The 25,721-nt window shown below is 54.3% G+C and overlaps 7 protein-coding genes across 7 annotated transcripts; 2 read left to right on the forward strand and 5 right to left on the reverse strand.

The window, feature by feature from the left end:
- Positions 1 to 1,019: 1,019 nt before the first annotated feature.
- C8A04DRAFT_34863 (Phosphoethanolamine N-methyltransferase 1) lies at positions 1,020 to 3,060 on the reverse strand (the record flags this gene model as incomplete). The annotated part of the gene is made up of 12 exons (XM_062782969.1): positions 1,020 to 1,050; positions 1,120 to 1,276; positions 1,371 to 1,633; positions 1,689 to 1,826; positions 1,884 to 1,921; positions 1,973 to 1,995; positions 2,055 to 2,186; positions 2,242 to 2,260; positions 2,335 to 2,357; positions 2,454 to 2,547; positions 2,693 to 2,725; positions 2,944 to 3,060. The coding sequence occupies 12 exons, from the start codon at positions 3,058 to 3,060 to the stop codon at positions 1,020 to 1,022; spliced, it is 1,068 nt and encodes a 355-aa protein (XP_062640045.1).
- Positions 3,061 to 7,114: 4,054 nt separating this feature from the next.
- C8A04DRAFT_25601 (uncharacterized protein) lies at positions 7,115 to 8,095 on the forward strand (the record flags this gene model as incomplete). Its single annotated transcript, XM_062779622.1, has 1 exon — positions 7,115 to 8,095. One exon carries the CDS (start codon positions 7,115 to 7,117, stop codon positions 8,093 to 8,095), a length of 981 nt encoding a protein of 326 aa, XP_062640046.1.
- Positions 8,096 to 10,200: 2,105 nt separating this feature from the next.
- Positions 10,201 to 13,024, reverse strand: C8A04DRAFT_25602 (uncharacterized protein; the record flags this gene model as incomplete). The annotated part of the gene is made up of 3 exons (XM_062779623.1): positions 10,201 to 10,355; positions 10,460 to 11,306; positions 11,393 to 13,024. 3 exons carry the CDS (start codon positions 13,022 to 13,024, stop codon positions 10,201 to 10,203), a joined length of 2,634 nt encoding a protein of 877 aa, XP_062640047.1.
- Positions 13,025 to 13,569: 545 nt separating this feature from the next.
- On the reverse strand, positions 13,570 to 13,833 carry C8A04DRAFT_25603 (uncharacterized protein; the record flags this gene model as incomplete). The annotated part of the gene is made up of 1 exon (XM_062779624.1): positions 13,570 to 13,833. The coding sequence occupies one exon, from the start codon at positions 13,831 to 13,833 to the stop codon at positions 13,570 to 13,572; it is 264 nt and encodes an 87-aa protein (XP_062640048.1).
- A 2,168-nt stretch (positions 13,834 to 16,001) lies between these two features.
- C8A04DRAFT_34865 (uncharacterized protein) lies at positions 16,002 to 17,603 on the reverse strand (the record flags this gene model as incomplete). Its single annotated transcript, XM_062782970.1, has 1 exon — positions 16,002 to 17,603. The coding sequence occupies one exon, from the start codon at positions 17,601 to 17,603 to the stop codon at positions 16,002 to 16,004; it is 1,602 nt and encodes a 533-aa protein (XP_062640049.1).
- A 1,294-nt stretch (positions 17,604 to 18,897) lies between these two features.
- C8A04DRAFT_25605 (pyruvate kinase-like protein) lies at positions 18,898 to 19,625 on the forward strand (the record flags this gene model as incomplete). The annotated part of the gene is made up of 2 exons (XM_062779625.1): positions 18,898 to 19,012; positions 19,144 to 19,625. The coding sequence occupies 2 exons, from the start codon at positions 18,898 to 18,900 to the stop codon at positions 19,623 to 19,625; spliced, it is 597 nt and encodes a 198-aa protein (XP_062640050.1).
- A 2,452-nt stretch (positions 19,626 to 22,077) lies between these two features.
- C8A04DRAFT_25606 (uncharacterized protein) lies at positions 22,078 to 22,956 on the reverse strand (the record flags this gene model as incomplete). Its single annotated transcript, XM_062779626.1, has 1 exon — positions 22,078 to 22,956. The coding sequence occupies one exon, from the start codon at positions 22,954 to 22,956 to the stop codon at positions 22,078 to 22,080; it is 879 nt and encodes a 292-aa protein (XP_062640051.1).
- Between the last annotated feature and the right edge of the window lie 2,765 nt (positions 22,957 to 25,721).

The raw sequence follows: 25,721 nt of genomic DNA on the forward strand, positions 1-25,721 counted from the left end.
TTCAGTATCCACGGTAGTGCGTGCCTGCGGCGTTGTATGCTGCCTCCCTTTGACAACTCCACGGTATCGTAGTCTCGCTTGTGAAAGACTCAACCCACGAGTAATACACCGCACAATCTACCAACGACATCCAGCTCCTCACATAACTAGTCCCATCATCATCATCATCATCCCCCCCAAACGACATGCCCACCGAGGCACCGGCGGCATAGGCCAACTAAGGGAGCGTGTTCTTGTTACTGGGGACAATGAAATTGACAGATATGTTAGCTAATTAATTCAACATCCGAACTGATTACCTAAAGCCCCCCGCAGCCGCAGGTAGAGCTGGTCACCATCGCCGATAACACGAATATCTTGATCCCCATGCCCATATATGTTTAACCCAGAAGGGGGAGAACTCAAGTCCATGAAAGTTGGGTATGAGACGATGATGTGGAAGGTATTACAGGCAGTAAATATAAAGGTTACAGCAATATCAACTGAGGCTGTATGATGAAATCGCAGATTTTAGTAGAAGGGCAAAACTATTTATCCATCCCAGCATCATCTCACCGCCAGTCCCTATAACCCAACTAATGTCACCAGGTTAGGTCATATAATTACAAGCAGGAAATGTTGCGCAAAAGAAGAACTGATAAATAAACAACAAATCAACGCTGTGCCACCTTAAACATCGAAGGACATATGATGGAATAGCAGATTTTAGCAAGAATATAAACTATTTAGCCATCCCAGCATCAACTCATCGCCAACCCCTTAAATTAGATAATATTCCCAGCCTAGTTCATATACAAGAAGTAAATCTTGCGCAAAAGATGAATTAGACAGTAGTAAATAAACGATAAATCAACGCTGTGCCACCCTGAATATCCGGCCACCATAAATCCGCCCATAAATACCCGACCCTAAATGTCCCCGCCCCAAAGTTCCGACCTCGCTGGTGTATCAGCCCCCGGGTATCCTAATATACACATCAAATCTTCTGACCACCGGCATAGGTGAACCCTACAGGGCCATTACTCCGGCTTTTGGCCGTACACCACCCAGCTGAAAATACCAGGTTAGCAATCCATTTGTGGCCACCTGGCGTCCTCCAAGGAAAGGATTGGAACTCACATCGGCCACCAGGCATGCATCTGCCTATTCCTCAAATCCTTCCTCACTTCGACCAAGAACACCTCGACCTGCTCTGCTGTCCAGCCGAGGGCGCGGGTGAACAGCGCTACGGTGAGGCCGTACATGCCGCCGCAGAAGTTGTGTTCCGACCACATGCCTAGAAACGAGCGTTGTTTAGTACCACCGTGGCTGAGAAGCGGGACCAATGTCCGGGCCTAGAAAGCGGAAAGGGGTTAAACGGTAAGACTGACCAATCTCCTTGTACTTGGCATCCTTCGGCCATGCATTGATGGGCCACTTGTACAGCCGCTCCTGGACATTGATAAATCCGGCATCCAACATCTGCTGCTTGTAGCGCTTAGCGCAGTCGACGGTGTGGCTGATCTGGTGCCCGGCGCTGATGACCATTTCGCACCACTGCGCTAGTGCCGAGTTTGGAGGTAAGGTGCCGTCGTCGGAGCAGGCAGGGAAGGTGATATCGGCGAGTTCGAGCCATCCGCCAGGAGAGAGGTTCCTAAGGGGCGCAAGTTAGGCTAAACTAATCATTGAAGACGAAGGCAAGGTCGTACTCATATGAGCGCTGGACGAAGCGGGGCCAGTCGGTGAAAGCGCCGGCCAGCATGCGGCCGTAGATGAAGTCGAAGGGTTCTGAGAAGTCCCAGTCCTCTTCGAGATCGTCGACGTAGAACGCGAGATTTGGTGGGACGCTTCAGGCAGGATGTCAGCGCACTGTTTGGTCGAGAGTGATAGGTGTCAGAACATACAAGTTGGGCTGGATAGGACTTAGGTCTAAGCCGATAACCTATAACTTTGTGTAAGTAAAGGGACAAGGGGCGTGTCATAAGCAACGTACGTGTGACCCTGGGTGCGTATCGGCTAACAAAGAGAGTCAATAAATGCCCGTAGTAAAACACGTGGATAATTAGCGAGCATACCAAAGTCCATCGCCCAAATCCCCGTCCCTGTCCCAGCGTCCAGCACCCGTCGTAATGGCGGGCCTGACCGTCCTGCTGGGCTCACGTACAGCTCACCATCAAATGTCAGGTAGAACACATGATGTTGCATATCTGCCTAGGTTAGTGCCGGTGGACTAGCCAAGAGGAACTTTCATCATCTGCTTACCTAGCCTGTCACTTTCTTGCTACACACACACGACACCGTCAGTAATGGGCCACATGGAATCAAGAACTCTCCAGGATTGATATGGAATCTCACTTCGTCACTCGGCAAGATATACCCTATCAGATCCGTGTCAGCGCACATCATCCTCGAATATCCCCAGCCCCGGTTTACTTTTGCAACCGGGTCGGGTCACGCCAGGTATGCGCACTCACCCCTCTCTGGTTTCCAAGCATGATACGACCGCCCATTTTCTAGTCGGAACCTCCGGATGCTCGAGGCGAGAGACGTCGACGAGCTCGCTAGCGACTATGCGCGTGTTAGTCTGTGGTTTTATGTCGACCAGAACGACCTCGACGATGGTTTGGGGAGGATAAGACGGGGCGCTAGAGCTAGAGAAGGTTGCGCGGGAAACGGGACGACGACGAGTGGTAAAGGGAGGTAGGTGACTTGCCCCATAGGTAGAATCGGCATCGGCATTTTGGTCCTACACAATGCGCCAGTATCCAATGTCAGTTATCAATCTTGCGTCGCGATTCCAACTTCCGAGACATGCGCGCAAGCACACGTGCGCAGAGCGATATCGAATGCAGGTATGGATGGGACGGCACGGGACGGCACTGCGCGGAAGGGCCGGCAGATCTGTTATCCTCCACCATGCGCCTCCATGCCATATGCAACGAATATTTAAGAAAATAAACGTACGTCGTCAACGACAATCTCCTCCACGTCGACATGAACTGGTTGATGGAATTGCTCCTGCGGCGCATCCCCGCCCAGTGGCGGAGAGGACGCGGGAGCGTCCGCCATGGGTGACGACATTTTGAGTGGGCGCAGAACTCGCTCGTGCGCGCGCGGATTCGAGGGACAGAGATACAAGACACGCGGGCGGGCGGGACGGGATTCGGCGAGCTAGGGAAGCTAACGCCTTTTTTTGTTCTTTTTCTTCGAGTGGTTTTATAATTCTATCGTCGTTGGCGGGGAGGCGTCGGGGATTTCAGATCCGGACGGGGGTGGTGCGTGGTGTGGCGTGGTTAGTGTTTCCCTCTGTTCGGGTCGGGAAACTTTGCTTTTTGTGGACGACACGGGCAACTCTGCCGTGGAATGCGCTGGGGTCCACCGGAGAAGTATTGGCACATGCAAGCAGGGAGCTGCAGTGAAATCATGGAATGGGTGCGCGGCTGGTCTCACCAACAGCTTGGTTGGTGTGGGGGGTAAGGTAAGACAACGGGATGGCCGAATGGAATATGGGGGCGTGAAGGAGAAGAATGAGCGGTGTCGAGAAATATTGTTCGAGTTCATACATAAGCGAAAGAACCAAACTTGAAGAAAAGGGCAGGAGCCATGGAAAGGTCCCTCCAAGCCGAGAAACCCATCAATGCACCTGCAGTTCTGTCCACCTGGTGGGATGCGACTTCTTCTCCGGCAGGCAGCGCCGCGGCGACTTTCATGCAGCCGGGGCATCGACCGCAGGGGTTGATTGGCGGCCTGTCGTCCCAAGAATCGCCAAAACGCCGCTAAATCTCGCGGTGACAAATGTGCGTCTCGTCGGTGCAACACAACGCCAGAGACGAGGCAAAATCGAGATAATTAGCCAAGCGGCCAAGCAACAAAGCGAGATGGCGTCAATGGGTTTTACGGTTTTGCCCTGACTGCTTGGTCAATCGCTGGCTTTGTTGTTGATCTTCTTGAGCCCGCGATTCTATCCCCGGCTTGGGAAGATTGACGTCCTTGACGTCCCAGCAAGGTACCCCCCTGGCCGATCCCTTTCGTGAGCCAAGCAACCCGAGCTGGTGGTCGATGGGGGGGCATAACAGGGGTCCCACGAGGCACCGGCTGACTGCTCCAGGCCCTCCTCTTTTTAATCCCAGCACTTATCCGGAGCTGCCCACCGAAGCAAGTCGGGGCGTTCGGGTTCGATCAAAAACAGATCTTGCTGTTGTATTTGCCATCGTTCGGCATCAAATCGTCAGACCAACCAACCTGGAACCTCCGGACAAATCTCCGGAGCCAAAGCACGATAAACACGCCAATCAATCCCGCCGGTGTCCAGGCCACATGACTCGAGGTCCCGTTACACACGCACAAAAAAATCAACGCAAACATTGACCCAATCACCAGCACACCCGAAAATGCAACTGGCACACCCGCAACGCCCGCCCGCTTCGGGCTGCCGATAATGATACACAAACGCCGCGGCATGGCATCTGCACCTTGCAAACCTCCCGTCGTTGCCGGCAGCCTCCCAATTGGACGCCGCGTTCGGCAGGGTTGGGCCGGGGGATCTGGCCTGGCCAGGTCCGTTCCCGTTGCTGCCGTGAAACCACCAATGCCGGGAGGAAATCTCGCCCGACAGCATCTGCTTTGCAGTCGCGGACGCGGGATGCGGACAGTTTCGGGGGGAAGTAATTAATTGTTTGCTGCGCGATAGCACATGTCGAACGCCACGCCCTTTTTCGTTTCTCGCACCGAGACTTTCGCAGTGCACCATCAATTCCTGCAACCTTTACCGACAGGACCCGTCACATTCAGGTACAATATCTTACCAACCAATCTCGCTTGGTCCGCCACGACCATGCGACCGTGCACATCGCCGCCCGCCAAAACTATCAACAGATGACAGCCGAGGACAACAGAGACAACACACATCTGAGCAAGGGACCCTATTCCCCCACGTTGTCACCTACGTGCCGCAGAATGTCGATCCCCATCAAAGTCAGCTTCTCGCAAGTGGCTACCTCTCGTGGAAGCTGCCTGATACAGTTGTGTTAGCGAAATAGCCAACCGGACACGACAGTGGTGAGACACGTCGGCCCGGCTGGGGTCGGATGCGAGCGCGGATATCTCAGGAGAATTGTGAGTAATGCGGTTTGTAAGGCTTGGGAACAATATCAAAGCGAGTGGTAAGTTTAGGGCATCGTTGACTAAATATGTTTATTCGTTCCATCACATCAAGCCGTCGTGACGGTCAACCGTGACGCTTTGGTTTTAATATTTTAGACAACACATGTAGTAATATGTGGACGCCCTCTCACAGCCCTAGCACGACACATTGTGCGGCCCAAACTCGTTTTGTTCGGACCCCCTGAACAAATGGAACATGACAAGCGGGATCATCGTCTCCGGACCAGGGACAAAACCTGAGTCTTCACCATCGAGGTCGCGGCAGAAGTCCGGTTCCAACTTCGATCTTTCTTCAAGGGGGGTCAGGGTGCCCGTAGGCTCCGCGATGACGAAAGAATCACTAGCTGGCCGACTCGCCCGCACTACCTCTGCTCAGCGCCCTCTCTACATCCTGTATCTTGGCTTGGCTTCCATTTTTCATGCATGAAGCAGAGCGAGTATGTTGGCCCCCGCTCTATGTATAAACTGTGAAGAGGATCAATGCGTGAAAACGACATGAGCCCTTGCGATAAAAGATGGTGGCCAAGCGTCCGCTAGGTCATGAGCATGAAGGCCAACTCGCGCGGGAGCATCTTGTTAGATTCGCGGTCGACACGCAGGCTCGTTTCGCATCGCTCTCAGCAAAGCGGAGCCACGACCGCTTGGGTAAACCCTCCGACATGGCTATCACCAGCGTAACTATCGAGACACGCCGCAGCGATCCTTGAACAGACCCGCGCAACAAGGAAGATATCAATGAAAGAGAAGGCAGAGGGCCTGAGGACTGAGGGGAATGAATAGGAAAAGGATTAGAACTAATCAGGTCATCGCCTACGGTCATCGCCTACGGTCACTTCCCAATAGTAACGATCAAACAACTCCTCGAAAAAACAGAGAACATCGACGAGTAGATGTCGCTTGACTTGAAGGACCCTCGATGATTTCAATTGTACGACAGTAAACTGCACTTCATTATTTGACCTTTTAATACTGACTACTATTCTAAGATCCCTTATTGGATAACGCCGCCGCCGCCCAATGTCCAAGCGCCACAGCTACCTCTTAATCCGCATTATCGATACACGGGAACTGCTTCTGACGCTTTATCGTTGACCAGCTATGAACCGCGTGAACAAGATCTCGCGGAAGTGGCACGGGTACGGAAACGAAGCACGCGCCACAGCCACAGAGGACTCGGCAACAGTGCCGCAACACCGAGACGCAACGCGTCGGTTGTAAACGATCCCAAGTTATCTGCGGCAGTCTAGACGGGACCAGTGAGGGAATGTCTAGACCTTCTGCTGCTAGTAACGCGTGTTCGCAGAAAGAAAGCCGTCGTTTGGATGAAGGCCAGGGCCATACCGCCAGCAAGGCGCAGTGTCCACTCCCCCGGGTATTTTCCCCGTTCCAATCCCGCCAAGAGAAAATAAAGAAAATCGAAGCAAAAGAGCCCCGACTCGGTAAGTTAATAGCTAACCGATTGTTTTTATTCGAACTCAACCCCCCGATCCGGCGTGGTCACCGTGTGGCAGCGCAACGGGAGGATTCATTTTGAGACGGGTTATGGGCTTGCAATGGGTCTATTTAAGGTTTCCTCTTGGCTGGAACGAAGGGGTTGTGGGGCTGGACTTCCGGCGAAGGAGCGGCCGGCAATCGGCGGTTCGAGGATCGGTGGATCGGGGGAATAGGGACGCCACAAAATTTGGGTGCGTCTACTATGGACATACTATTAGGGAGTCTATTGCGAAACGGGGTTGCTTCTCGTGGACTACCGAGAAATATATAAGGTTCTAAGGTCTGCACGTCTTATACTACTTCGACCAGACAACTACAACTACACACCAACACCAACTTACCTACCTACCTAAGCACTTCAACCCTTATAACAAAGTAAACAAACAAACTACATACCAACCACTAACACATACCGACATACTCGCTCAACTCACCAAAACCAACCACTTCCCCACAACAACCTCCCTACTCTCCCACCATGTCCGGCCGCAACGTCTCCTCCCAGGGCACCGCCAGGCGCAACCCGCCCAGCAACACCAACTCCACCGCCCGTAACAACAACAACAACAACACCGGTAACACCACCACCACCGCACCCTCCAAACCCCGCACCTCCAACCGCCCCACCTGGGCCGACCTCGCCCACCCGATGCCCCCCCTCTCGCTCGAAACCCCCTTCCTCCAAGCCGGCCTCACCACCGTCGACATCCCGCGGCACCAAGCCTCTCTCACCAACACCATCCGCGTGCAAGACCTGCACAAACAACGCGAACGCTTCCCCGACTGCGGCACCACCTTCCTCGTCGTCCTCACCAACGACACCAAGCGCGAGCGCGACCTCTGCTTCAATGCCGTGGTCGCGCGCATGAACGCCCGCAAGCCCGGTTCCAAACCCCTCCGGCTGTGCCGGTGGGATCAGCAGGGGTGGCCGGGCAAGGGGGACCAGGCGTATGAGGGGACCGGTGCGGCGCGCGCGGTGAATAGGGTTTTCACGGCGCTGGGCCCGTTGTTGGTGCATGAGGGGAATGTGAAGATGTTGAAGGATAACAAGATTGGGACGATTTTGGTGTGTGCCGTGGACGATTTTATTGTGCGGCTTAATGGCCCGGGGGTGGATCCCGCGACGAGGGAGCTGGTGACGGAGTGTCCGGCGGATTGGGGGTATTTGACGTTTTGCCGGGTCAAGTTGGCGGCGGACCCCGGGTGGACATGGACGAGTGGGATTACGCAGGGGGCGCCGGTGCCGATGAATCATTGTATGACGGCTACGAAGGGGGGGTGGGTGGATGGCACGAAGACTGTTGGGAAGTTGAGTATTGGGAGTGTGATTGGGGACGACTTTAAGGCGAAGGGGGAGGGCAGGGGGTGGGATGATCGCGACTGGCAGGGGAAGTTGATTGGCAAGTCGTGGTATGATATTCTGGAGGATGCGCTGGGCAAGATTCGCATTCCTTTGTAAGTGGTGCGTTACCTACTGGTAGGTGCGCGACTGGGATGTAATTAGCTGGAGTGAGTTTTGTAAAAGCGTGCTGGTCATGCTTTTGGAGTTTTGGTGTTAGTTATACAAATTAAACAACGTTAGCAACGGGAACCGTCGACCATTCTCTCCCAGATAGGCACAACCAAGAACCAGGCGACTTAGCGCCTTTGCCTTGTAGGAGAAGACTATCCTAGTTGTTAGTGATAACGTGCTTGTTGACTAGATAACACCTACCCGGTAGACCTCGTAGGGACCTGAGTAGCCGTCAAATCCGGCCTCGCGAGTAGAGAAACGATAATTAGCTCGGCTCCAATATTCGCCTATAATGATCGCAGGAGAGCGCTAAGATAAACACTGTTCAGTCACATGGAAGCCGGGACAAACTTCAGAATGATTCCAACCTCAGCAGCTACGGACTCCTGGAGTGTAGATCATTAATTAGCCGCGCAGCCAACCTTGTATCGGCTTCTAGTGACTTCGCCATGCAGTTACGTGAACTAGGTAATGGACATAATAAACAAGCGGCCAACTTTCTATCCAGCCGATACCTTCACTGCCAACAAAACTATCCCTCTACCACCGTCTAAAGCGTTCCCTATTATGAAGGGAGCTAGAGAGTCGCGACGCTACAACCTCCCCTATGCAATCGCTCTCCAAACGAACATCCCATGACAAGCAGTCAAGCACTAATTACATCATGAAGGTGGACAATCCCTTGTTATATTCCTTACATATCAATGTCACATACGCAACGGTTATTTAATACGCATCATGGCCTCACTATCTAGGTTCTTGTGGTTTGCTGAATCCCAGATCTTGCCATCGGGAGCTGTACGGGTGTAATACCTAGGCATTATATAATCATGCAGGTTGCTAAAATGCTCACGAATCTGCGTTCAAGAGTATGTTCTGGAAAGAAACACGTATCACGCCCTCTCTATAAGACCCCTGAAATGGTTGTCTTCATCTCCTATCGATAAGCCCAACCAACCACCCGGCCCTTTAACACAAAGGCCACAGTAGCACCAGAAGTTGCATCCAAGGGAAGCCACTGGTGTTGTAACTCACAGCGTGTATTCTGCGCTATAAATGTCTTGCATAGGTAGGTAGCCAACAACTCAACTGGAATCTCAAGACAGATCACAACTCAGCTCTACCCTTATTCCTCCACAAATAGCGAATCCAAATCCAGGTATCATCCAACTTCTACAGTTGCCAAAAAAATGCATCTAAATGATCATCCCAAATAAAACCCCCCTATCATACCATCCTTTTCACGTCACCCCCCCCCAGCAACCCCTTTCCCACCCAACACCCATCTTACTCCTCTGATAATACTTCCCGCTCCGGCGAGTCTTTCGGATTCGGTTTTCCTGTATCTCCCCCCCCCATCAAATTGTTTAGACCACTGCTTGAACTCCTCGTTCGTCATTTCCCGCTCTGGAATTTCTCCTGGCTGCGGTGCCGCGGGTTGGGATGTCTGTTGGGCATGTGTTTGTTGGGATCGTTGTTGTTCCGCGGCAGCCTGTGCTGCGGCCTGCCGTGCTAGTTCAGCCTTTGCTGCCTCCCACTGTTCTTCACTCCACTGTGCTGGATCCATCTGTGCTTGTCGGGTCTCTTCCGGCGTCAGTGGTTGCGATTGCGGTTGTTGAAATGGTTGTTGTGCCTGTGCTTGTGCCTGTGGCGCCGGTGGTTGTTCAACTCCTTTCCCCTTATCTTTCTTTTTCTTCCCGCCAGTGCTTTTATTTGCCCCTCGTCCTCTTCCTCCTCTCCCTCCTTTTCCTCCTCTTCCCCCCCTTCTACCGCCTCCCCCTGCAGGCCCTTCTGCTGCAGCTCCCTGTACTGCAGGATCCCCTGCCGTAGGTTCTGCCCCAGGACCCTCCAGCACGCGCGCCCGATTATCCGCAGATATATATATCAGTCTCCCCACCACGCCTACATCCTCTTCTATTCGAATCCAATGTGCCCCGACGGGACCATTCGGGTCAATCCCCCCCACTTGCATGCACGATTCTCGCAGCGGCCCCTTACACTGTCCTGGGCCCCACAGCATAGTTTCTGCCTCGGAGCCCAGGCCCAGACTCCTAATCCAGAGTCGCTGGGTGACGACGGGGACTATCCGGAGCAAGTTGCCGTCCGGATAAACAAAGTTCAATCCTGGTGTTGGTCTTGGTGGTGGTGGTGGTGGTGGTTGTGCTCCCACCCCCGGCTGCACCGGCGCGACCTGTTTTTGCCTCTTCTGTGGTGGCGGCGGAGGTGGTATATAAAACCCATTTTGCGTCCCGGCCCATCTCACCCAATGCCCCTTTTTCCCTGTCACGCTCCCGGAGATTTCTATCTCACCAACAGGCTGCAGGTTCCCCAGACAGACCGCTTTCGGCCAGCTTTGAGCCACCTCTCCCGAGGCCACGAGTAGCGCGGCAGCCCAGTTGCGAATGCATGGGAGCGGGACCTGTCTGAACTGATTATCTGTTGCGGCGGTGTAGGAGTCGTCTGGTGGTGGTTGTGGGGGTGGTTGTGGGGGTTGTTGGGGGGGTGCTGGTGCTGGCGCTGGTGCTGGTACTGGGGCTGCTGGAGGGGGTGAAGGTTGCCCTTGTGACGGAGTAGAGTTCGACACAATCCCGGTTTGATGACGCGGCCGTTTCGACGATGGCTCCGTGCCCTCCTCACCCTCATACCCATCACCCCCCGCGCCCTCATTCCGTTTCCGCTTCGGCTTAGCGTAATAAAGGTCCGCAGCATCATTTCTCTGGTCCGGAGTCATATCCTTGAAAAGCTCCGGGTCTAGATCTGGCGGTAGAGGCCTAGGGGTTCTTCTAGGACCCCTCTGCCGCCGAACACACATCTCACGCGGCAAGTGTTCGTCTCCCGGGACAGCGTGTGCCGCATCCAAGACGGTCGGGTCGGTCAGAATCCGGTTACCATCATCGTCCTTTGCCCAGTATCCAATCACACGGGGCGGCATGGTCTTGCTCAGATGGGGCTGGGCCAGCGCAGGCGGGGCTAGTTCGGCACTGCCGCGGAGGTAGTGGTTCGGGCCATCGGCGATGATGCTGCGGCCTTCTTGGGTTTGGGAAGGAGTGGTTTGGAAGAGGTAGTTTTTGGTGTTTTGCCGGGTCATGCGGGGGAGTTTAAACTCGGTGTGGAGGTATTCATTGGGGATCATGGGTTGGAAAAAGTGGTTGCCTCGCTGGGAGTGGTGTTAGTTGTGCTGCTGTAATTGTTGAAGTTGTTGTGTGAAGAGAAAAGGTAATATTAAGTTAATTGGCAGCTTACCGTGTAGCTCAGAAAGATATGCCGGCTGTTGTACGCCCCAAACGTCTTCATATCATAAACATGGTGGTGCTTCCACCGGTACTTGTACAGCACCACATACAGCTTGTATAAATCGGCCGTCAACTGACACGCCTCCATAGTGGCCCAACACCCCGGAATTTGCAGAGCATCCCACAGGCTGGCGTCAAGCTTCATGTCTTTAGCCCTTCCATAGGCCACCGTTGGTCGCCTCGACGCCCGATTCAGCGCGGTGTATGCCGCGTGCCGTGGGTGTTCCTTGTTTTTCAGGATGTCCTCCAGATGATACAGGTGCTCACACTTTACCCGCACCCAGGCCGATGCCTCGCCGTAGATCAGCAGCGCCAACGCGGTCCAGTAACTATTTCCGTCCACGATCGCTTTGTTGCCCTCGACGGCGGGGTTTTTGGGTTGGCCGTCGCGGTTGCTCCAGATGTTAGGGTGTTTAAGGAACACGACGTCCTCAACGAGCGGGTATCCCTTGAAGAGGAGCAGGTAACGGGTGTGTCGGATGTAAGTGTCAAGCCAGTCCGGGCCGCCCAGCATGGTGCGTTGGTCTTTCCAGGCGGCCGTGCTGTCTGCTGCGCTGGGGGGATGCTTTGGATCAGTGAGTAGACGGAAGGGCCTAATGGCGGTCCAGACCTCCGAGGGGAATTCTTCCTTGTAATTCCCGGTGTATCCGATCTTTTCTCGGATTTCCGTGAACTCGTAGCGTTGGGGAGGGTCTACGGGAGGGGGATTAGGAGGGGGATTAGGAGGGGGGTTAGGCGGAAGGTGAGTAGGAGGAAAGCTGAGCCCAGAATCTGTGACAATGGTTGTGCGAATGGCAGGCGCGTCGTTTACCGGGCTAGCGTCTCCACCACCTGGCTTGTCCGAGCTGCCCGGTTGACCAACGTCTCCGTCACCGGGGTCGTCATCGTCAGACCGATAACTGCCGCTAAACAGAGGGCTCTTGTCGCTCTCCTCAGCGTCCTCATCTCGAACCCCATCGTTCCCACTGCTGTCAGGCAGCCTCGAAAACTGGTCTTCCAAATCGGCTGCATCAAACTCATCATCACCTCCACCGCCTCCACCAACCCAATCTCCCCCATTCCCATTCCCATTCCCATTCCCATCCCCAACCCCCGGCTCATCCTTCTCGTCGTCCGAGTTGGTCTCCCGAAAATCAAACTTCATATCCATCTTCTCTCCGCCCGTCGTCGACGCCATCTTGGCCATCAACACCTTTGCAATCATCCGCGGCCAGTATCCAACGCCCCGACTCCACCGGCCGCCCACACGGTTGCCATTCCGCTTATTACGAGTGGCAACATGCTTGGTAACGACCGCTTTCGCTGCGCCGGCGGTCCAGTTGGACGGCCCCGGTTGCCCAGACGCGGGAGATGGGGCCTGGGGAGCTGGAGCTGGAGCTGGCGGATCGGGCGCCGGGGGAACTTGGGCTGGAGATCGTTTTGACACGAGGACTGTTGTCAGGCGAGTGTGGGTGACCAGCGGTTCCGACAGCTTGATAGTCTTAAGCTCGTGGTAATAGACTAGTTTGGCCAGTACTTCCTTGCCCTCGTCGGTAGCATTGCCGAACAGGTCTTTGCAATAGGTGGACTCCTCCGACTCCATGGTTGGGTTGAGAAGTGTGGGAGTCGTGGGAGGTGTGGAAAACGGTCTGCCATAGCGCTGTGCATTTCGTGTTGCGCGTCTCAGTGTGGGATATCAATGGGATGATGTAGAGGATTCGGGGTACAAAGAGGTAGTGGGATGGCCGAGAAAGGAAACGCGACTGCCGGATTCGGTGAACAAGCCCATTCATTCATTTACGGAAGGAACGATAGAGTCAGCCACTTTCCTTTGTTTTCCTCATTTGGGGCAGGAACAGTAGCGGGGAAAGGTCAATTGCGACTAGCTACCTAGCTTGGCTTGACTTGACTATGAGCTCAACAATTTCCCGATCCCCTTTTCTAGGCCCCGTTTTCATGAATCCCCCTCAACAACCCACAACCCCTTACAGCCCTTCATCTCCTAGCCAACTACCCCTCCGTCACTCTCTCACTCGACCCTATCATCCTCCCACCATCCATCTCATCATCCCCAATCTCCCCTTACTAACCCCCTTAACACTCAGCACCATGCCCACTTCCTAATAAAACCCCTCCAAAAAACACCCCTTAATAAAAGCAAGTGCACTCGCAGGTGCTCCAGCCAACCACACATCCAGACCCAGTGATATCCGAGTCAATGTTCTTGCACTTGTACCCCTTCTGCTCGGCCTCGCCAACGCACTGGGCGTTGCAGTGGCCCGCCCAGTCGGTCTGGCAGCCGTCGGCGGCTTGCCATTTCTTGGTGGCTTGGATGGAGGCTTCGCCGGGAGCGGCGGTCGCCAGGGTGGCGATGGCGAGGGTGGTGAGGGTGGTGAAAATGGTGGTCTTCATTTTGGTGGTTGGGTTGAAAATTTGATGGGTTGTTGGTTGTTTTGTGTGTTTGTAGGTGTTGAGTTGACTTGTGTGTGTGTGTGTGTGTGTGTGTGTGATGTTGTGATGGTGAGAGGGAATGGCAACAGCTGGAGAGGAAGACGAGCTTTTATGTCTTTTCGTTCAGGCTTTTGGGATCATCTTCTCGTTGAGACTTTGAGCTTTCCTGCCGCCTCGTTAACAGTAAGAGGAACGACTGTTGGTCCGTCTGTCTCGTTCAGCCTCCAACAACATCTCTTCCTTCTCTCGAGCTTCTCCATATTCTCGGTCGATACTTCGGGATGTGCAACAAGATACCATGACGCTGACCCGATGAATCCGAGTAATCTGTTGATCTCCAAGTCTTGAGTTTCTTCAGAGGCCGTTGATGCCTGGACTTGGAAACTAACTTCACTCAAGCAGGAAGGCGTCTTGTGCGAGTAGTGGGCCAGCCTTACACTGTTAGTCAACGATACCAAAACTGGCGATATCTCCTGGAGATCAGCAAGTAATACACATCAGCGGTAAGGCTGTGGTTCTCTGATTTGCTGGCCAGTATCCGGGCTGAGTCGCTGCTCCATGCGGCTCTCGGGTTCAAAGCGATTGGCTGTGATTTTAAACTCAGTGTTAACATGTGGAGGCTGGTTCTCCAGACAGTTGCTGCACCGGGTTAGATGTGCTGTAATCGATAGTTAGGCGGGACTAGCCGGAGACTCCCACCACCAGTATCCCCCAGGAACATCAGTAATTAACCATCAACCCCAATAAGGTTATATTCTCCACCTAAAGTCGGATTCACACGAATTCCAAATAACATCCCCGTTGATCAGCCTGGCATTCTCCAACCAGGTAGCTCGACCGAAGTTGTGGAGATGCCGATCACTCGGCCCGACCGAGCCTGCTTATTCGTATCTCCCTTACCTCCTTACCTACCGTAGTACCGTAATCCGACCAATACGTGTAGTTACCTATTTTCAGCATCTGACAGCTCTCGGATGGCAGTGCCTTTGCACTTTGACTTGACATCATTGTACCCGGAACAAAGACGCAAAGAACGTCGAGTAAGTAAGTTCGACCCCGGAACCGGGATCCCGACGCAACGGGAAGTAGGGAAGAAACAAAGAGACGAAACCATCACCCCCTCCCTATCAAACAAGGGGAAAAACACTCGAAAACCCAAACAAAAACCGAAATCAAAAGGAAAAGGAAAACAAAGAATAAAGACCGATCATCCCTTCGTACTTCGTAATTGTGTACGTCCCCTCAGCCGCTAACCTGTCTTTTCTGCTACGTTGGTATGACGTCGAAACAAAAGTCGGCATAAGCATGTCGATCTTATGCGGGACAGCCAGGCACAGACTTGTGGGACAAACAGACGACGTGTGGCTCGCGGGACACAGTGCAGCGTGCTACACTAAGAATTGCCACAAAGGGAACGCTGTCGCGTGCCAGACAGGTAACGTTAACGTTGGCATTGAGGTTAATTCCAAATTCATCCCAGAAGGATCGGATTGACCTCGGTTGAGGGTCATATTTCGTTTTCTTTTTGTGTGTTTCTTTTGTTAGAGAAAGATAGTTCCCCATGAGCGAAAGTTAGGTAGTTATCCGTACCTACGTGTATATCCTTTCCGAAATGGCAAGAGCAAGGTAATTGAATCCTGGGGAACCTGGTAACGTTGAATCCAATGGCTAGTCTGGGGGGTTCATCGGACAACAGAACAAATACGAGCATTACGAAGGTTTTTTTTTTTTTCCTTTTTCATACATCCACGTTTATCAGACTTGATTCTTTAACTTGAAAAGCCGACTCGATCACCAAACACCGCACCAAACACCAACGCAGAACGCGAACAAAATCGAGCACAGAACGCAAACAAACAAATCATTCTTGGTATCATTGAGATAGCGGTTCTAACGAAATCCAACCCAACCCTGCCAACAACATTCAATCCAACCCAACCCTGCCAACAACATTCAATCCAACCCAGCCAAGCTCATCACAAAACTCCGTCACAACCCAACCACCCCGTTCATTAAAAGGTCGTATACCTGCATCCCATCCGATCTCATATCCCGCTTTGCTCCCTCTCTCAACCTCCCCCTTCATCATCAACCTCTCACGTTTGACTCCCTCACAGGAAGCTCACAGCCTACCCCCTCGCAGGAGGCTGCTCCCCCTGCCCAACTCCCGGCCCCGACTGCCCCAACTCCTGCGGCGGCGCCTGTCCCTGAGCAGCCGCCGGAGGAGGCGTCGGCTGCACAGACGGCACCTCCGTCGTGCCTGTCTGCGAAGGCGATGGTGTTGGGAAATAAGGCGGGTGCGGACCTCCTTGGGGGAACTGACCCTGCTGACCCTGGGGGAATGGCTGCTGCTGCTGCGAGGGGTCAAACGATCCTGGCGGGGGCGCATAGCCCGGTTGAGGCGGTTGCATGTACGCGCCTGGTGGTGGTTGGGGGTATCCTTGAGGTGGTGCGAAGCCCGGTTGTCCCTGTGGTGGGTAAGGTTGTTGTTGTTGGTATTGATACGGCTGGGGCTGACCATAAGGGCCCGGTGCGTAAACCGGTTGTTGCTGCGCAAAAGCCTGTGTCTTCTCCGATCCGTCACCTGGAGGAGGAGGAGCGCCGCCCGGTCCAGGCTGGCCAGGCGGAGGAACAGGAACCGCCATCACAGCCGGGTTGTTCCCATCAGGATTCCCGAGTAACTCAACCGGGTACCGCCAGCGGAGGCCGTATTTGAACCAGTACTTGATACGCGTCCCCGCGCTGAGAGTGGCCCAGTACTGTTTGAGGAGGACCTGGTCTTCGGGGCTGCGGGCGTGGGATTTGCGGGTGAGGAGGATGAACCAGAGGGAGAGGATGCACCAGAACACGGTGCCGAGGCGCAGGGCGCTTTTGCCGAGCATCATGCGCCGGAACCAGAAGTAGGATTCTACCCAGCCGAGGAGGAAGAGGAGCGGGAGCAGGACTGCGATGACAATGATCCAGGTGGCGAGGGCGACGCAGCCTGTGTAGGCTGAGCAGACTGTCCAGTCCCAGTCGTCGCTACCCCCGCTGCGGCTACCACCACCGCTGCTGCTGCCGCTGCCGCTGCCGCTGCCGCCGGCGGTGTAGGTAGGACCCCAGTAGTCCGGGCCGGTGGCGGTTGGGTTGCGGCAGTTCTTGACGTAGTAGGTGTAGTAGTAGTTGCTAGTGGGCGTGCCGGTTTCGCGGGACGCGGGTGGGATGGCGGTGGCGTCTATGAACTTGGTGAGGTAGGTGGCGGTGGAGTCTTCGCGGGTGTTGGTGTACACCGACGTGACCGTCGACTCGGCGGTGATGTAGGGCCGCACGTCATACGGCAGGTACACGTTCTGGTATGTTGTTACCTTGAACTGGGTCGGGCAAGTCGCCGGCGCGGTCCAGACCACGGGGACGACGAAGTCGGTGTACAGGTTGTCCCGGGTGGTGGAGGTCGGGATGGTGTCGGACTTGTCGACCGCGCCGGGGGCTAGGAACACGCTGACGAGTTCAAGGTCGTCGTAGGTGTAAGTGCGGGTGGTCGTCGACACGGGCTTGGCCGTGGGCGTGACTGTAGGGGAGACGGTGAGCGTGCCCGTGTAGGTGTAGGAGTAGCACTCATCGCCGCGGCACCCGTCCGGGTATATGGAGAGGGATTCCGTGTACACAAAGTACGACGTGACCGTGTAGAAGGAGGCCAGCGCGGGCTGCAGAGATGCGAGCAGCAGCGCAAAGACGGCCAGGCGGGCCGCCATAGGCCGTGTTGTCGTCACCATAGTCGGATAGTCCCGTGGTGAACGTGTTGAACAAAGTAGCTGCTCTAACGTTCCCCCCTCCCCCGAAGGGCTCCCCGCTGCATTTTGTACACAGGACTCAAAGTTCTCCCTGACCCGCGACCCAGCGAACTGGGCGCGTTCTGCTTCAGGCTTGACTGCTATTTTCAGCTAGCTCGACTGCGAGGGCGTTCGTTGCGCACTCTTAGCGCCATGGCAAGTGGTTTTCAACTTTTTGATTGCTATCAGATTTGCATGTGAATTCTATGCCGACGTGTTAGCGTCCCTAAATTAAGACAGCATATTAGCCCCTATCCCTGTGTGCGGCTGGTGCCAAGCTGCTCGGCTGCGTTTTTCTCCAATCAACGCCCAGCACCGCCACGGATTAAGGTGTAAGGCCGGCTCAACTCTGCGCCGGTTCATTCGAGCCTCAAATTTTTAAGATTGCGCGGATCATCTACGGGAGCTAATTGTCTGGAAATACCCTTGACGGTGGGAACGATCGTTCTAGTGTATTCGTCCATAATAGTCGTGGAGTAAATATTTCTCGCCGGAGTCGATAAAAACACAAAAAAATTCTACGCAAGGGTGAATGGAAACTTTAAACGGCTGTAGCGAGGGGTCGAGGAGCTATGCCCAAAAGGCTCTCGGCAAAGCTGTCAGCACCTTTTTGATGTGGAGGATCGGCATGGAACTTTCCTCATTGGTATGCATCGCTCTCCCGGCACGTGCTCTTGATTTTCTCGATGCAAACGTCGAGGTTGATGCGGGGTCATTGATGAGTCATCCTCGAGCTCATCAATGAGATGTGAAATGTGAGTGTCCGGTTGGCAGTCACCATGCCTCGGGAGGTATCACAGTAAATGTGACTTCTTTACCATCGCCCCATAGGGCTGAGGCTGCGAGTAAGTTTGGATTAAGCTCTGAGACACCAGTGTCGTGTAACACGGCAAGTTCCAGGACATCAACATTTGTTTTCAAGTCGCAATCCAGCCGCCTAGCGCTCGAGTCTAAAGTATTAAGATGCTGACCCCTCCATATCCTATATCCGGGAAGCTTCAAACGAGTGGTTATCTCCGTCATGCATCCCGGGTGGACGGGATACCCAAATGGGGCATCGGCCATCGGGATTCTAACTTTCCGTGACTCAACAGCCGACTCATCTTCATCCTCCCGCCTCCAACATCCTTTTGCGAAGTAATTGTTGTAATCCCACTCCTTGTGTCATTTTCAACACTAGGCGTGTCGCCTTTTGAAACTCAACATTGCCGTCACCATGTCTGTCCATGCTCTCGCCCTCTCGGCCAACCATGAATTCACCAAACCCCTCGTCCCCGAGATAACCCTCCTTACCGGGCTCGGCGTCGAAGGCGACTGCCACCTGGGAGCTAGTATGTTCTACTTTCAACATGTGTTGCCCATTCCACTCAGAAAATCACACATCTCACAACGACCATGCGACACCCCACTTCCCAAACCACTTATACTCCAACCAACTTGGTCTGACTCGCCCTAATCATAGCCGTCCAACACCGCAGCCGCCTACACATCAGCCCCCCGCCCCCCAACCTCCGCCAAGTCCACCTCATCCCCAAAGAAATCCTCGATCAAGTCGACCTCCAACCCGGCCAAATCGGCGAAAACATCGCCACCCTCGGCATCGACCTCCTGTCCCTGGGCAAAGGCACCAAACTGCATTTCCTCCCGGCTCCAGACCCCTCTACCACCTCCCCTACAGGGGTATACAAAGACGAAAGCCAAGAAGCAAACCACCCAATCGTAACCATCCAAGGCCTGCGCAACCCCTGTCCGCAAATAGACAAGTTCCGGCCCGGGCTGAAGGAGCGGTTTGTGGTGCGGGATGAGGAGAGGAAGATCGTGGGGAGACGGGCGGGGGTGATGGGGACGGTGGAACGGGGTGGGAAGGTGGTGGTGGGGATGAGGGTTGTTGTGGAAGAGGTTGGGGAGGAGGAGGGGGGGTTTGTGGAGTTGGGGTGTGTTTAGTTGTGTCTGGTGGACTGTCTGAGCGGCTTTGGGAGAGGCGGGAGGATATGTCAGAGGCTAGACTTGGGAGGTTGCATGAGGAAAGGTGTGCTTTTGTGTTGTTGTTCAGACGAGTTTCGAGAACTTACATTTGGTTGCGCGGTGTACTGGGGTACAAAGTCCTACTAGGGCCTCCTGGATTTTGTGAATAAATTGTTGATTAGTTCTCTAGTATCTGAGTCATTACAAAGTTTAGTCTCACGAAATCGAAGCACGTGTCTTTGATTTGAAGATTAATACCTAATACCTACCCATGGTATTAAGTTCACACCTGTCAGATCAAAAGTTCATCAGATCTCCAGATCTCCAGATCTCCACTACCTAGGATGCTCTGCAGGACAGGACGTGAGGAGTTAGGCAAAGCTATTGTTGGCCACCTGCTTGAGGCTAATGCATTGGTGGAGAAATTCCGCCCGATGATCAACATCTGCATTTGCATGTTGCTAAACTTATTTTTGTTGAATCACAACGCCACCTTGATCACGAACGTGCAAACGCCTTATTTTGACTTTACCTCGCGCTGAGAAAACGGTCTAATTACCTAACCAAACCAAATCTTTTGATCCCAAGCATAGGACCCACATCAGCATCAGTTTCACACTTACCCTCATATGCCAGCATGCACACTCTCTCAACACAGCCCGTCCTTTCTCTCAAGAACCAAACCCAAACCTTCCCGCCCACCTCTGACTCCCCCACGTTGATCTGTACCACCACGGCCCAACCCACCTCCCCCCCCGCATTCACAACCACGCTAATGCCACAACCCGTCTCCCCCCTCTCCGTTGTCGGGTCGGTGCATCCTGCATCCCGCCTTGCCCGCCCGGTACTCGGCACTCGGCAGTTACCTTGACTTGACCTGACCTCCCCTGAGACAGTTACATACATACATAAACGAGGAGACTAGTACGTACATTCAACCTAAACCCAACCCGTTTCCCGTGTCCTGTATCCGTCCCGGCATCCGCCCCGGCCGCGAGACCCGGATTTGGAAGTCTGATGCGGGAATATGACGCTGTGGTTGGTTGGTTTGTGGGTGAGACCGAGGCTGGTCCTGCAGATGCGGGCGCGGATGCGGGCGCGGGGAGTTTAGCCAAAAGGTTCCGGCCGGGAGTGGGGAGCGGGATGGTAGAACTACATACATATGTGCATAAGGTACGGACATGATTAGTGTTGGGGGAGAAACTTATAAAAGCATCTCCCGTGTCCCCCTCTCTATTCGGCTGTTCGCTTTATTAGAGGATTGTGGAGAGACTTTCGCTATGTTTGGTACTACCCTGACTGTTGGGTTTGATGCCGTGGTGATACTGTGTTGGCCAACACGCTCCTTGGCTTCTCGAATAATTACCCCTTTTTTCTTGTTCTTTTTTCCTTGTTTGGCTTATACGACCTTTTGACCTCTCCATGTATTCCGGAAAGGTCGGTCGGGGGAACCTGGCGTACAATGAAGAGGCAAGTTAGGGTGCATGTTGAGCAACCCGCGAGGAAGAACAGCCGCCCCCGGCGGTATTCCACGTTTGCTGATTCCTTAATCACTTGTTACTGGCCCCCCCTGTTAGAATGCTCACCCTGTGTTAAGTCTCTCTTAGGGTTTCGTTCTGCCGACCCCGTCGTAGGGCATTGATCACCGACACATGGCTAGATCGATGGGACAACCAAAATGCAGAACAACGAACCAATGTTAATCAACAACACGAAACCTCACATCGAAAACAGCAGATATATTCCCACCAAAACCCGCTAAAACCAACTCAACCCCCATTACCCCACTCCACTGCTCACCCGATAGGTATTCAGCCAGCCAACCCATTCCATCTGTTGAACAATCTGCCATCCACCTACCCAGTCTGCCATCCACCTCGCCCAGCAAGGACCGAGTTTAACAAAGTTCGAACCGAGATTCCCTTTTTTGTTTTTTGAACCAACCAACCGACCAACCAACCAGCGAATCAACTGACCAACCCACGCTTTGCTTATCCCCTCCCATTTCGCCATACAACGAGCGCAGGATATGGTATGATAATGATATCCCATCCCACAATCGTACATTTCAAAAAGGGCACAAAAGGAACACAAAAAGGACACCAAAAGAAGACCAGAAGAGAGTAGAAAACCAAAAAACGTAAGAGATCATGAATACATAAACCCAATGCTGCACTAATATGAGATATGAGAAGATAAAACCCCTGAAATACACCACCGGATTTCAGATTCAAGCAAAGCCCACACTAACGTTAACACAATGAACCAGAAAAAAAGACATAAATAGGTAACGTAATCATTTCGATGCTCCGTCCGGAAGACTCCCAGTCCTTTGGTATCAAACTCCCCTCTCGTCCGTTCCCTACACATTCAAAACCCCTTGCCCAGATATCATCTGCATCACACAACCTCCAACTTACTCCTAAACTGATCAATCCATAAGCATAGTCGGACTCTCCCCCGATTCCTCCCCCTGACTCTCCCCCATCCCTAGCACACCCCCTGACCCATTTTTCTCATGCCCCTTCTTCGCCTTCTTCCCTCCCCTCCCCCCGGCAACCGCAGCAGCCGCGGCGGCGGCCGCCACCCGCGCCTCGTTACGCTCCCTTCGGAGCCGGCCCTCGGTCTGTTTTGCGCGGCCGCGCTCGGCGCGGAGATACTCGGCCTGGGAGCGGGCCTCGTCACGTTCGACGCGCAAGCGGCGCTCGATTTGGCGGGCGGCGTAGAGTTCGTTGCGGGTGGAGGAGAGGTGCATGCGGGCGTCGTCGCGTTCTTGGGTGGTTTGGTGGAGGGTGGTTTGGAGGGAGGTGATGAGGGACCGGAGGTCGGCGGCGGGTAAGGTGGCGAGCTGGCTGGGGGAGAGGGAGAGGGGTGGTTGGTTGTTGACGGAGGAGGATGCTGGGCCGGCTGTGGCGGTTGTAGCGGATGTTGGGATAGCGGAAGAGGATGTGGCGCCCGGGTTCCAGCTTAGGCCCATGGTGTCGAGAGTGAGGGTATTGTGTTGGTCGGCCGAGACCGGAAAGCTGGTGGGCGCCGAGCGCGGGAGGTGGGATTGGTGGGCGTGGATGGCATGGTCAAAGACTGCTGGCCCGGGGCCGACGGGGTCGGTTGGGGATGGGAGATAGCCTGGGTGGGCGTGGAGAGCAGAGGACGCAGCGAAGTGTGGCTCGGTGGCCGAGTGGACGTGGAAGTCTTCTGGGGAGGAACCGGAGCCGGCTGCGAAGATCTCCTGCTCGGCACTACCCAGATAAGTGGTGTAGTCGGTGCCGTGGTAGCCATAGGTGGTCGTGTCCTGGTAGAGGCTGGCCATGGTATGTGATTGGGGGGTTTATTTTTTTCGAGGCGCGCAGGGCCGGCCAGGCGCACGTCGCGGGCAAGGCGACTGACTTGCTTGCTTCGCGGTCTCTTGCACGGTGGTGGTGGTTGTGGACCGCAGGACCGGGTGAATTTAGGCAAATGTGATCGCAACAACCTAAACCGAGCAGCTGGGGCGCTGTCAACTGGGGTGAGATGGCACCAAGAAACCGTCAGCTCCACTTCTTCCGGCGTCGGTTAGCAAATGCCGGCCTCAGATATTGAATGCGTCGCGTGTTAGTGTGCAAGCGGGTGTCTCTGTGATTGTTTGTCGAGAAGGTTGAGAAGGTGACGGGAGAATTCGGTGTGTTTTGGAGAAAGGCGATGAGCGGTGGACACCCCCTCGGCTTAGAAGGAAAGGGGCTGCAGCCAATGCCAGCACACACACAGCTTGGGCCTCTCAATGGATCCAAAAGAAGCCTGTCACAACCGGGGACAGGGGAATCCTGGGGCGTTGATGGAGCGTGCTCAGGAGAATAGGATGAGGCGTGGTTTGACGACGGTGAATTCCAAAACAGCAGGTATCGTACCCCAATACGAAAAATGAATTGAGGAGCTTGAGGAGCAGAGAGGAGCCGTCGGAGGCCGAGTTCTCGCCATCGAGAGGGGCTCCCCGTTCGGTGAGTGTGCAAATTTGCTCATGTGATCTCGGATGGGTGTCTCCGCAGAGCTAGACTCGTCAGGTTGGCTGCGAGGGTGTTCCCCCGGATTCTCGCTACCACATCTTGGCGAAGAGGTGCGCCGGGGTCAAACCTGGTTCACATGGGGATTCTGTGTTCGCAGGGGACTTGCCACTAAATGTCGGATGAGCGAAGGCGCGAGAAGGCTGAGATTTTAAGGGAAACAAGGACTGCAGCCAGATCCAATCCAAAGTCATTGAGAGTTCTGAAAAGCTCTGAGCAGAGGCTGGGAGATAATCACTTACCGTTCCCTATCTCCGATCTTCAGGCGAAGTCGCTCACAAACAACCAAGTCGGGGCCAATGCTACGACTCGCAGCTTATTCCGTTATGGGCAAAGCAGGAACACCCGTCGAAACAAACAATACGCGTCAGTTTGAGGTATCAATTGGAATGTTTTGTCAAAGAAAAAATTGAGACAACGCCTGCGGCTCTCAACACGGCATCTAAAAACGGAAACACACGGAAACAAGAGCGGAATTCACGAAGAATTTCTAGACCTCGTCTCCTGTGCTCTTTCCTTGACATGCATGTCGAGTCTTGGCGCCTGACCGGTTCCCCGCGGCTGTGGAGATCCGCCTTTTGGCTCTCTGAGTGGCCTCGATCTGGTCGCTCTTGCTGTCAATTAATATTGTTGGGGCAAAGTCCAGTTCACTAATTCGTTAGTTAGTGCAGTGGAACTATGGAGCAATGTTCCTCGTAGAATTTTGAAGCGCCGGCAGGCATTTTCTCCGAAAAGATTGAGACATCTCGGACGTGTCCAAACGCCCGACGCTCCCGAATCACACGATACTTCCAGAAACATTTCCCTTTTCTTCTCCTGCCCGTTTCCAGATCAGCCTCCGGGCCCCGGCGACGACGATCCTTCTCGAACGCTTCCACGCAGATCACTGCCGTGTTCCCCGCACAATCTAGCCGCAAAAGTGACGCCCGCAGCCGCACAGACGGGTGCGATGAGACATACACAGCGGTGTTTGCTGTGCATGAGCACGCTAACGATGCGAAACCATGCTGTTTGGGGGGGAGAGAAGGCTTCTCGAACACTGGAAAGGGGAAAGGCTGCGATGCGCTTTGGCGGTGGCGCCTAGTGTGGAATGGTTTGATGCGAGGTCCCGAGGGCTTACTATGGAGGTTATTGCGCTCTGACATACATGTGCAGTCCCAGTCTTGAGATGCTCAGGAACTGACAGGGCTAGGAGGAGATCATAGCGATGAGTGGCGACTGCGCGACATGGGACGACAATTGTTGCGCGAGGGGCAAGCATGAACAATTTGGAGACCAAGACGTCGCATCTAGAACTGCACTAGAACTGCAGCATTAGCGTAAGGAAGAAAAACAGACAAGGAGAGAACCCAACGCTCTCACTAAAACGATCACTTCATAGCCATCCCGGGGAGCATACCAAACCTTGATCGAAGGAATTAGTTCCCGTCAACGCGGTGGTAATGAACCACAGGACAGCTCGACCGGTAAAGGTGGAACAGGAAAAGGGAAACAAAACTCACATCCATCAACCTCCTCCCTCACCCTCTTCTCAATAACGCACATCTTCGCCTCCTCAATCCCCTGCGTCGCCACATCCATCGCCCTTTGCAACGCATCCCCCTTCCACCCAAACACACAATCCCCATATGATGCTGCCCAAAAAGCCCCGTCGTATCCCCCGTACTCAACACAAACGGCTGCACCCTCGAGTCCCCATTCGCAGGCTCCGGCCACTCTCCCCTCTCATTAAGCAAAACCCCTTGGTATCCCACCCAACCTCCAGCATCAACTGCGGGATCTTGACCGGATACGTTCTTGGACAAGTCCCCGGACTCAAAAAAGTCGACGCCCCCCCGGTCGGGTACGCAACATGGTCTTTATGGTTCGGTGAGCCGAGGTTGATGCCGTGTGATGAAGCAGCGGAAGCGGGATTGGGGGTTGGAGGGGGGTGCGATGGGGGGGGGGGTGGGGGGGGGGGGGGGGGAGGGAGAGGAGGGATAGGGGGGGTGCGGGAGGGGCCGCGAGGGCGCCGGCTGCGAGGAGCAGGAGGGCGGTT

The sequence above is a fragment of the Dichotomopilus funicola genome, assembly GCF_033296635.1.
Source record: "Dichotomopilus funicola strain CBS 141.50 unplaced genomic scaffold C8A04scaffold_7, whole genome shotgun sequence".
NCBI classification, from domain to species: Eukaryota; Fungi; Ascomycota; class Sordariomycetes; order Sordariales; family Chaetomiaceae; genus Dichotomopilus; species Dichotomopilus funicola.